Consider the following 12404-nt stretch of genomic DNA (forward strand, 5'->3'; position numbering starts at 1 on the left):
GAAAATATTTGACATTTTATGTATGAATAGTGACACTTAAAGCAGTAAAGAGGTTAAATTGGAACAAACCACAAACTTGATCACTACTGCATTTCATCCAAAAAGTTGGTAACTTCTTAAACTGTTGAATTCCAATGGCATGAATATGTCTTGCTGTGTCCAAAGTCACGCTAACTCTTTTGAAAATATACCCAAGATTGAACCAAAAAGAAACTTTATGGATCAGTGGAAGATTGGTAATGGGTTTTTACTCAGTTGTACGTAAGACTAATTGCATTTGTAGTTTCTATAGCTGGTTTGAAAAACAGGCCAGAGACATCTCCCATCTGTTTAGCTTGGAAGAAAGCATGTTTTTATGTAATTCAAGAAAGAATAAAAAGCAAACTCTCATTTTCCTCCCCTCTCTCCTGCCGAAGAATGATATATTTCAAAATAAATCGCGATGGCTGAATTGAACAGCTGCCTGAACCAAGAAACCCTGTTCAGAAACGAGGGAGGGCTAAAAGAGCTCATAATACCTTTTTTTTTTTAATTCCCCTACATGGCTTGTGATACTGAGCTGTCACCTTTGGCAGTAAAACTAACCAATCTGTTGCTTTTCACCAGCAACCAATAAAAAAAAAATTCCTGAAGGTTTGGTTAATTTGCCTCAAACAAATTTTGGATTTTCTGTGCGTGTTTACATATTCAATGTTTAACAAAATTCAGTAGCTTTTGTAAAGTCTCGGTTTGCATGTGGATACTTTTCCTAATTAGGGTCTTCATACGCTGTTAAAATTATTTAATTCACACTTTCTTTTGACTCTTAAATGCTTTGGACAGCCGGAATAGATCTTCTGTGTAACAAAACTTGGGGGGGAATGGGGATGTGGTTTTTCATTGTGTGGCAACTGGTTTGGAGAATGGCTTGCTTTGGCTGGCCACCTAAGAAAAACAAAATCTCAACTTCAACAAATATGTGCTACCTACACACAAAAAGTCCTGCTTGTTCCCATGTTTCTTCATGCTTTTATTGTCATCTTGGTAATTGTGCCATCCTTTAGAGGGAAAGGTTTATTTTGGATGTATGGATGTTTCCATCTATGTCAACTTCAGCTCAAAGAAGTGAGCAAGCACTGGATGGAGTCTCAGCAAATGCTTCCTCAGTGCGCTCTTTGCTTTCTTCAGGGCGTGAGGATGTTTCTTCTAGAACATGACACATGGAGCTCAAACACCGTGACAGTGATTTGCAGTAAAGGTGATAATCACGGCTCCGCATAGTCTGTCTCTGCAGGATTTATTCCCACAGCTAGTAGTATAATGAGAGAGTAAAGCTGTAGTATGCAGATCCAAGCTTCAGCTTTCCCAAATCCCAAAGGACTTCTCGTGCTGAGTTTCGTTTCAGATCCTTTCTAGCTAGGATAGATGAGGATATGTTACGTAGCTGTGTTTAACAGTGGGTTTTTTCCCCTTGCTTCTTGTACTCCACCTCCTTTAACTTCCCGTCGTGCACGTTGGATGCTGTCCCGTACCTTGTTCTCTGTCTCATCAGACGGGCCAACAGCTGGCCCTGGAGCCAAGCCCCGTGCTAGTCGTCAGCGACCCAGCCGATGCCACAGTGGGGGAGGTTAAACTCTGATTCTTACTTTCCTCTTTTACGCTTATGTACACTCCTGTATGAAAGAAAAAAAAAGATAGAAAGACAAAAAAAAAAAAAGAAGAAGATGCTGTTGATTTTGGCAGCCCAGGTGAGGACAGCCCAGAGATGGAATTCTCAGAACTGTTACCAAAATGACGCTGCTTGCAATTATTAGAAGAATTACTGCAGCATAGAACAAGCAGCATTTTCACTTCATCCTTGAAGAGCCGGCAGTGTTTAATGTTCAGAAACCAGCTAGCTGCCATCCTTACACTGTGCACAGCGTTGCTCTTTGTGCCGGTAGTTGTCATGGCATAATTTGTTCAGCAAAGCTCTGGAGGTCTTTTCTTTTAAAGGGCTAAGAAGAAGAAAGCAGCATTGATGCTTTGATATCACCGTATTTATTTAACTTGCTACAGTAATGTAACAAGCTGAAGGAGTTAATATCGCACCACCTATCCAGCTGGCTGACTTTCTGATATAATGAGGAAATGTGTAATGATGGGAAGGAATAAATTTATTTCTTTTTCCAGTGTACATGCCAAAAAAGTTCATCGTCATTTTGAGTTTTAATGTCATCTAGCAAATGTATGCAGTGCCTGTGCTGCCTACAACAAAAGTGTTGTAAACACTATGTCATTTATTCAAAAAAAGGAAGAGAGAACAATGTTTTTATGGTGTTTGTGTTCTGTATTTGCTGGAACTTGAAACAGTAGAGTTGCAAGAAGCATTTGTACAGTAGAAGTGCAGTATGGCAGAGTTAGAAATAAAGGTTGCAGTCAGTACGTTTCCTGTGAACCTGAAAATGGATGCTCTTAACTGCAAAGGGATAGAGAACCTTTTAACTGTAAAAGGTTATGGCATCTTTCAGTAATTAACTTACTGGTTCATATTCAAGCCTGATTGTCATCTTGATACCAGCAACCTGTGTGGAACAAGTGGTGGTTTCCGCCCCTAAACACATGTATTGCAAACGGCCTCTGGCCGAGGGATAGCCGCGGGTGCTCCGGCAGACCGCTCCGTTAGCCAGGCGGCACGAAACCGCCACCTTTTTTGGCTCCTGCAGGTCAAACATCCAAATCAGATGGATGGTGGCTCAGTGTAAATGTGTTCTCTGTTGCTGCTGGGGTCTCTCCATTTCCGAGGACAAAAAAAGGGCTTTTGGTATTCTTTCTGGTATCTGATCTCTTTTGCGTAGGATATTCAACAAAACAAGATATAGATAGATAGATTCGCATGCCTTTTTTCATAGGTATAATCAAGCTATCTTGTCACCTTCGTACCTGCGTTTATTCTTGTGTTTGCTGTCTGTTCCGTACCTTCGGGATAGTTGTCTCTCATGTGTTTATTCTTTGCTTACGCTGTCTGTCATCACCAGCCTCTGTAGAAAGATGAGCTTTATGAAACAAACCACTAAGTTTTCTGTACCATTATTGCTGTTTTCCCTTGGTGTGCCTACTTCGCAAATGATGCTATTCAAGCAGTTTGAGCAGCCCACACACTAAAAATTAAAATGTCTTTTTCCTCCTCGCGTTAGAGAACCAGGAGCAGATGTTTTACGAATGAGTCTTTCTGGACATGATACACTTAATTTCCGTGGTGTTTCATATGGCTGTCAGCTGCGTGGCAGTGTTGGCTGCTGGGACATAGACCATGCCCAGCAAAAAGCAATTAGAAACTGGAGGAGGAAACCTTGAACTTGTTGCAGTTTGTAGTTGCTTGTAATGTATCAAAGCATTAGCTAGGTAGGACAGTGATTTTTTTTTTATTACCACAACATCCGTGAATGCATTTAAGTAGCAAAGGATGTAAATGGCACTTGAATGACAATGAGTGGGGGGAAAATAGTATCAGTTACGAGGATGTAGTCTAAAAATCCTAACAAAGATTAATCTAAATCGGAAAATGATGAAGCTTTGTGCTCTTCTACTCCAGGTCTATTAAAGCAAAGGTGTTCCAGAGCGGAGGTGCAGAGACAGCTGCTTCAGCGAGACTGCACGGTGCCTTTTTGGTCTCTCTTGATTTATTAGCCTTTCAGTTTTCATGAGGAATACCAAATTCACTCCCAAATTAAAAGGAATAAATAAAGGGAAGATGGCAAATCCATGACAGTGTTGCCTTTGATTCAAAGAACTTGCCTGTTTTCGCATGAGATAAAGTGTTTATTCAGAATTTAATCCAGGCACAAGGCCAAAGCACAGCTCATGTCAGTGTTGCCCAAACTACATTTATAGAAACTTGTATTTTTCCAGAGTATTGACTTTAGGTTTTATTTAAACTGTTATAGCTAGTTTTTAATCATAATTCTTTCTGTAAGATTTTTTTATTTTTAATAAACTGCAGCAATCTATTGTGCAGAAGACACCAGCTGGAAGGCTGATTTTTTGGGGTTTTGGTTTTTTGGGTTTTTTTGTCTCATTTCTTCAAGTTTAAGTAATTTCACCGCAGTTTCATTTTAGAACTGGTGGTCACAGGTACATTAATCCTTTAGTAGCATAATTCTCAGTAAGATTCTTTTTTCCATTAAAACTATTTGCTGTGCCTCTGAAATGGCATCTCCGAAGTACAGTAGTCACTGTTTCACAGCTTGTGTAAAAAACAGGTAACTGTCCAGCAGTGGAGATGGAGCTTCCAAAATCTTCTACAGTTCTTTTGAAAGTCTGTGGGCCTGTGCTTGAATCAAGAAATACAGCTGAGTTAAGCAAAGATGTAATTTGGTGACAGTTCTTACTCTTTTGCTTCCCTCTATTTGCTTTGTTTGTTGACTGCTTTTCTCATGTCATTTGAGAATCATATGTTCAATGTTATTTAGTCATTGGGTTTTTTGTCCATTTTCAATGATCAGTAGTAGTAAAGAAACCACAGTGAAGAGTACAGATGAATTCCTTTTTACTGTTATTTCACTTATTTTTATTTGATAGTATAATGCCAACTTCGATTTGTCTTAATAGATCAATGCTGATGCAGAAAAGGAAGAAGGTGAAGAGTTTGAAGACAGCATGGATGTTTTTGATGACAGCAGTTCTAGTCCTTCGGGTACTCTCAGAAATTATCCTCTCACCTGCAAAGTTGTTTATTCATATAAGGTTTGTGACTTAAAAAAATATATATTAGAAAAATGAATTATGGAAGAAAAAAAGCACAATAGATGTGCCTGTACCTGTGGGAGTTTTGTGGTAGGGTGTCAGCATCTGACTCCGTAATGGTGCACATTAGATCCAGCTAACATCTAGCCATGGAAAACTGCAGCAGCGTAGAGTCTACACCGCGGTGAAGCACATTTAAACTGCCGTTCAGCAGAGCGCCGAAGTCTGTGCATGAGTTGCAGCATGCAGAGATGTCCTTGTCTGGCTTCAGGGAGACCAGCTGTGCGTGCCTGCCGTTGGAAGATGCAGTTTCCGTGGCTGAGCCGGTGTGGCTATGTTAGAAATGCCCTCTCGGTGTTAGACGTGCTTGCGTGCTGTACGACAAAGCTCTTCTCTGTACTGTCATAGTGAAACCACCATTCATGAGTTAAAGCTTTGCTGACAAACTACATTCATGCTAGTTTACTTCTGCAAGCACTACTAGGTCAGTTGTACATCACACCGCTGTGGTAGCTGAAGCCAGCGGCAGACGTAGTCTTAAGAGCACGGAGTAATTAGGGTTTCAAAAGAAAATAGGGTTCGGCGCACTGGGTGGTGGTCAGGGTGCTTCCGTCTGTCCTCTTGAGTGAAAAAGAGTCTCATGAAGGTCAGTAGGTATACAGAAGAACGCTTATAAACATGTTTTAAAATACGTTATGTCACTAAATTTTCAATTTTTAAAAAACCAAAAGTTTTAATAAAAGTCTGGGTGAGAAGGTTCTTCACACTGCCTGTCCCAGTCGCCTGAAAAGACTTTTTATTTTCTGGTCTTCCTGTTCTGTACTTCAGGCTTCTCAGCCAGATGAACTGACCATAGAGGAACATGAGGTACTGGAGGTTATTGAAGACGGAGATATGGAAGACTGGGTAAAGGTATCATTTTTCTGAGATAGTTTGCTTTTCACTATTCCTTTTAGAAATAGAACTTGGAACGGAAGAAAGTATTTGGATTATTCTCAGAGCAGTATGCAACACCAGTGCATCTTTTATGTTGTTTATTTACAGGCACGGAATAAGGCGGGTCAAGTGGGTTATGTGCCGGAGAAGTACCTGCAGTTCCCAACATCCAGCAGTCTGCTGAGCATGCTGCAGTCCCTCGCAGCACTGGATAGTCGATCACACACCTCAAACAACTCTACTGAGGCTGACTTAGTCTCAGGCAGCCTGAATGGAGACTCCAGTGGTAAATGCCAATAAATAAATACATAGTTTATTAAGCTTGTTCTCAGAAGCATTCCGCCTATTGAGTTTGCCTATCACACGTGAGAATTTCCCGTATTTGACCTGTATCTGAGTACAGCTCTTCTCAGTAATTATCCATCTCGTATCAAATCTGCATAATTTACCTGGCTATCTCATAAAATTGAGATTAACATAAACTAAAATTAAAAAAAAACCCTAAAATTATTTGATTCAGCAATTATAGAATCATAGAAACACTTAGGTTGGAAAAAACCTCGAAGATTGTTAAGTCCAACCATAAAATTATATATAGTACTTCTTCTGTTTTTGAAGCTCATGCCAATTACATTTTTTATTTTTTCTGCTTCTGTTCTTCAGTCTGTTTTGTAAAAGCACTTTATGATTACGAGGGCCAGACGGATGATGAGCTGTCCTTCCCGGAAGGAGCAATCATCCGCATCTTGAACAAGGAAAATCAAGATGATGATGGCTTTTGGGAAGGAGAATTCAATGGACGCATTGGGGTGTTCCCGTCAGTATTAGTTGAAGAGCTTACAGCCTCAGAAAATGGGGAGACTCAGTGGATTGGAGATATTCAGGTATGTAAAGAGCTGAGGTGTTCGCATGCACATATGGTGATAGCTTGTTAGGAGAGTTTTGCAAGACTGCAGAGATCTGCTGCTTCTTTAGGAAAAAACCAATCAGAACCAATTTAAGAGAAAAACAAAAAAGGTGAGTGCTTACCTTTTAGTTTCTTACCCAGCCCAGTCACTACCAACTGATACATTTTGGCAAATGTAACAGATCTGTGAATAAAGGCAAGTATTTTGGTAGAAGGGGAACGAACCAAAGGAGAAAATTCACACTCACTTTAATGAATTTATGGCATAGACCGAGACATCAAACACAACCTGGCAAAAAGAAAATTACAGGCTATCTCACTCCTAATTTAATGTTTTCATACTTAAATCTGTTCTGCATCCTCTCAATTTTGGAAGGGCAGCATGCTGCCGAGTCTTGTATTACAGTATTTTTTGCAAAAATGTCCTCATTTCAGTATAGTTCTGTAATCCTCATATCATATTAGAAAATCAGACACATTCTCATGTCTGGTTGTGGTGCTAGACACTGGAATTCTGTGTTCCCTACAAAGTAATCCCTCCAGTATTTTTATTCTTTGATTTGAGAAGAACATGAAAACTTCACATTTAAGTGACATATATGCAGTTCAGTTGGGATAAAACTCGTGATCTTCATGCTTTTGTGTGGATATATGTGGAGAGGCACACTTGGCCAAATGACTTTTTTCAAATAACCTTCAACAAATTGGTCTAAATTATCTGGTAGAGGATGAAAATTTCTGCTCAGTGGCAACCTATGATTTAAAAAAACGTATCTATATAATCACTGTTGGATACCTTGGTTTTCCTTCCCAAACATACCTGAAAGCACTTCTGACAGATCGTTTTTCTGCAGATGACATTCTGACGTGTCAGACAGCTTACTGCCCCTTGGTGAGTGTACATAAAAACTGCGGAGGAGAAAGGCTTTCTGCAGCCCCTCTCTCTTTTTGACACAGGTATCCCCGACTCCAAAGCCTAATAACGCCCTTCCACCGCTGCCCCTCTATGACCAGCCTCCCACTAGTCCCTACCACAGTCCAGATAAAAGAGGTTCTCAGTACTTCCCCAGATCACCATCAACCAATGGTAAGAAATGTTGTGATAGCAAAAGAAACGTTTCAGCTAAATGCTTCATTTAGAAGTTCACATTTCGAGGCGGGGTGGGGGGTGGGGGGGTGGGTTTCTGCAGGATAAAGTTAATTCAGCAATACCGAGTGGCTTGTTTGTGACGGGTTGCTGCTTACTTTTTCAGAAAATAGCTTCAGTTCAGAGTCCCCTGGATTCTCACAGCCTCCACGAATTCCTCCTGAAACTTCGTATGGCAAACTGCGACCTGTAAGTTAAAAACAAGTACTGTTGTTTTTATTGGCTCTACAAAGTTGTATGGGCAAGCCTGGGTAAATGGGGGGAGGTACATCAAAGCAGGGTGGTGATACAGCACCTGATGGTTTGGCTCTGTGTTCTGTAAATCCAATCACTACGTATAAAACCGTGGTATCTCAGGTGAGTGCTGCGGAAAGGTCTGTTCACTCCCCTTTGATAATACCATAGATGTGTCAAAAAGCTATAGAACACGAAAGCCATTTGAGATTAAGTGAACACTAGGACAAAACAAAGCTGCATTTGTCCAAACAGTAAGTCATTGTGTTTAAAGATGACCTTGAAGCTTATCCATCGCCTATCCTGCATCTAACCTGCCCTTCCCTATCTGCCTTTATAGCTGTAATACCTGCACGTCTCTGTGCAAGGCGCACAAATCATGAAATCTAACCTGGAAGGAAATTACATCTGTAATGATAGTAAAATAAATGTTAGGCGATAAAGTTTTACTGCCTTTTCAGGCGGTAGGAGATTATTTCTGTTCTTGCCACATGTAACAACCCCTAAACAGAACTAAAAAAGAGGTGGTGAATAAATGTCAGAACAGTTTAATCACATGGTTTGTACAATTGCTGCTTTTCCAAAGTTCTGGCAGACAAATCTGCTTGCCAGCAGTTTGACATAATATGCGGTCCTTGGGACTCCGTTGCATTGAGGGTGAAATTTATTTCCGAACCCCTTGATTTGGGGGGGTTTGAATTAAAAGTTCTTAATGATAAGATCTATCTATTTTGTGATGTCTTTGCTGCTTAGAAAGAGAGATTTTGCCAGAAAAGGAAAGGAAATTTAATCACTTAGAATTTGCAAAATCCATCTCCTAGGATTGACTTTGAAACCAAGTTTTGGGGGTTTCAAAGTCCTAAACAACGTCATATTAAGACGTAACATTTGTATTTTCCTGGCATTCTCAATGAATGAGGTTGCAGGAAAAGAGTGCTTTTGGATATTCAGAAATTATATTCTGAATATTCCAGTAGTCAGAGAGTTATCCTTACTTGTTGACATAGGCGAGGCAGGGGTAGTACTGCATTGTTAAGTACTTAAGTATTGAACAGGGAAGTTTCAGGTTATCATATTCCCTTGTAAAAAGACACTGATTCAGCTTTTCCATTTTGTAGCTTTATATTTTCTTCACAAGTTTCCTGCAATTTACTGTATTTTCTAGATACTACTACAGTGTCATGCCTTCATTGAAAGGATTTCTATTAAAATTGCATTTTAAACATGCCTGGTTTGAAAACATTATGAAGTTTGTTACAGTGTTGCTTCGCAATTCATGTTTTCCATAGCAAGTCACTCTGACGTATTCTGAAATCATGTGATAAAAGTCTTGCATGAAATGCTGTTAGCACTTAAGATAATCTCTGTCAGGAACAATAACAACTTTATTGATGTGACAGAGTGTAGAAACATCAGTTTTCAGGAGTATATTGTTCAGGCCAGTGATTGATTAAATACAAGTAAGCCACTTAGATGCAACGAGGCATTCTTGTAGTTTCCAGCCCACGTAAGTTGCAGGCAAAGGTGTCATCAGATCATTTGATGTAAAGTCCAAAGTCTGCCCCTGGTTTACATACCAGATTCTCCATGGGTGCAGGCAGAACAGATAGGTTATTTCACTTGGTGAAATATTTGCCCGGTCGTGACCGCTGGTCATCCTGGAGAAAAACCACCTGAGAGTGGTGGCAGGTTGTAACAAAGAGCCTTGATGGCTTGATCGGAGACGGGGTTACTCGCTGTAGTTCTGCTGATCTTAACACAGAGTCTGTATATTTGTCATCTCGAGGCACGAGCCCAAAGTTGCAGTTCTAGGCTATACAAGTTGTGAAATTTTGACAGTTTTCTGATAGTTACAGGCTGGTTCTGGCTGTTTCAGGTGCGAGCAGCTCCACCACCCCCTACACAGCATCATCGCCGGACAACAGAGAAGATAGAGGACGTGGAAATTACTCTGGTGTAATGATTGGACTAGTTAAGTAGTAGTGCTACAATCAAGGCCAAATGCAGTATTTGGTCGATCTCGTTTCTAGGCACCTTTGCATGATGAAGACTTTTAATAGGGCAAGAGATAGGGAGGATTTTATGTGGCAGTGACATGGCGGATTCCTTCCCACAGTCATGACTATTTTGTGCCTTTTTTTTGGTTTTGTTTTCTATACATCATTCTTCCTCTCTTAGCACAAACCAAGTCGGGCCAAACAGCGAGCAGAGGGTTGCCTTGGAGCAGGTTTCTCTCTTGGCTGAAGATGGTCAATTTTTATATACGGAGGCTGAGGAAAGAGCCTCGTTCATGCAACTTAGTCATAGCATACTTCGATCCACGTGCATTAGTACAGTATATTACTGTTGCCATAGGAATGTGTTAAAGATTGTCAATTCTTCAAGTAGCATTACTTGTCTGATTAGGTATTAATCAGATCTTGCGGAATGAAAAAGGGAACTGAAAAATAAGTATAAGGAGAGGCTGGCTCCTCTTTAACCCCCTTGCAGAAAGGAAGAAACAGGAAAATAATCTTATAGATAAGGAAAACTGATGCAGATCATATGGCGTTAATTACATTAATGCACACCTCTTCAATAATTAACAGTTAAACTGTTATGTTCTTTGTATTAATATTTATGCAGTACATTTAGTAATAGAGTATCTAATACGGAGGTGCTGAATTAGTAGCAACATCTTGTTCCATAGCATAAACCAACTGGTAGAAAAGTAAGTGAGATTTTTGTCTAGATCTGGAAATTGAGCTTCATTTTTTTTTCTTAGCAGATTTTGGGGGTTTTGGTGGTTTTTTTTAAAGTATTTGGGTCACTCTTATCCCAGTTATTGCCGTGTACTTTATTATCTGACGTTAGCAGTATATCTTCGTCATCAAAACATCTGGCTAGAGTTAGAAGTTACATGTAGAGTATTTACATGCATTATTTAGTTTTTGCATTGGATGGTCCTGTAGCATTTTCCCATGCGAAGCCCGTTAACTAGCCAAAGCCAGAGTGCCAGGGAAGGCTCTGGTTTCTGCAAAGCCTTCACACCGCCTTTGTGGCCCAGACCACAGTCTCAAATTACTCTTAGGGAAGAGAGACTAAAAGAATTTCAAAACTCATTTTAATCTGAGATCTCTGCAAAGGAAGCTTTTTGCTGTTGTTTGAAAGAAAAGGGCAGAGGATATTCTGAGGTTATAACACACAGAGAAATGGTCAGAGGAAAGGGAAAAACTGGATGAAAACAGGTTTTTCTTTGTATACTTCCTAAATTATACTCAGCAATCTCCATCAGATCAAAGCTTCAGTTAAAAGGCATCGCAAGGTTGGTTTTTTTGAGCTGTTATATGGGTTCTATTGAATGCGCTCTTATGTTGTCTTTTTTTTTTTTTTTCCTAAGCCAGTAAGTTTTCTACCTTTAGTTTACTAACAAGGGCTATTTTTTGAGGCTGCATTTACAAAAAAAAAAAAAAAAAATCATCTAACAAGATTTTATCATAAACTTTGCACATACTTGTAAATCCCAACCCAGGCTGGGTCTCTGAGACATTCGTGTTTGCCAATCTCCTTTCCCAGTGGGATCTTTAACCAAGAGTGGGGCTGTTTGAAGAAAACAATTCATGGGTCAGTTCTGAAATCGGAGACTGTCCAATGAAGTCTTTTCCATATTTTTCATTCTTTTGCACCTCTTGTCCTGTTGATCTGTTTGAGGTCTTTTTATGTGTTTATCAAACTTATTCTTAAGTTTAAAAAAAAAAAGTTTTTAAAAAAGATTTAACTGTTTGCAAAAATTTTGAAAGCTTCACAATGCAGAAGAAAGGCAAGTATTGCCAATAACGTTCACGTTCAATTTCTTTGGCCAGTTTTTCTGTGTCCTTCATACCTGGACTTTCAAAATTCAGAAAGTGTTATTTAAAGTCTCTTTAGTTGTATTTTAAAATATTTTCTGTAAGAGCTGCTAATTTTATTTAAAAAAAAAAAAAGTTGTAAAAATATGCCTCCTTTTTAACTATGATTTCTTCATACAGGGCATGTATTCGACGTATCATCGTGTACAGCGTCAGTACACTGAAAGCATAGGTGCAAATGCTTTCTTTATATTGGCTGTAAAAAGTTTGTATTTATTATGTATAAAAAGTTGAATAATAAAAAAGTGGAACTAAATCCATGACATTGCCTTGCTACAGACACCACTACCCCTGCGGCAAAATGTCATTAGAAGGTTTGGGCGTAGATCTGTGGCTGAGGGAGAACCTGGCACTGAGGGATAAAAATGTCCATTTGCTTGGGTATCGTTTGTATGGTTTACGCTTTTACACAAAAGTTTGCATCTCCTGCTCAGGAAAACACTTAGGCATGTACATAAAGCGATCTTTTAACATCTCTTTAAGGTGGTATTTACATGAGGAATAAAACCATGCCAAAAATGAAGAGCCAGTAACAAAGCTGCAGTTATCAAAATAATTGCTGAATAGCCTTTATGCAATTAGCATAATT

The 12404-nt window shown here is 39.5% G+C and overlaps 1 protein-coding gene across 4 annotated transcripts in view; it reads left to right on the forward strand.

The window, feature by feature from the left end:
- The window catches only part of FCHSD2 (FCH and double SH3 domains 2), a 162807-nt gene extending 151407 nt beyond the window's left edge, over positions 1-11400 (forward strand). For all 4 annotated transcript variants that reach the window (XM_037376732.1, XM_037376735.1, XM_037376731.1 and 1 more), the window contains 7 exons: positions 4570-4704; positions 5533-5616; positions 5749-5926; positions 6304-6524; positions 7505-7634; positions 7801-7883; positions 9805-11400. In XM_037376732.1, coding sequence (XP_037232629.1) covers positions 4570-4704; positions 5533-5616; positions 5749-5926; positions 6304-6524; positions 7505-7634; positions 7801-7883; positions 9805-9888 — 915 coding nt within the window. In that variant the 3' untranslated portion in view covers positions 9889-11400. The remainder of the gene's footprint in view (positions 1-4569; positions 4705-5532; positions 5617-5748; positions 5927-6303; positions 6525-7504; positions 7635-7800; positions 7884-9804) is intronic.
- The last annotated feature ends 1004 nt before the right edge of the window (positions 11401-12404 follow it).

Source organism: Falco rusticolus, chromosome 2, assembly GCF_015220075.1.
Source record: "Falco rusticolus isolate bFalRus1 chromosome 2, bFalRus1.pri, whole genome shotgun sequence".
Classification (NCBI taxonomy): Eukaryota; Metazoa; Chordata; class Aves; order Falconiformes; family Falconidae; genus Falco; species Falco rusticolus.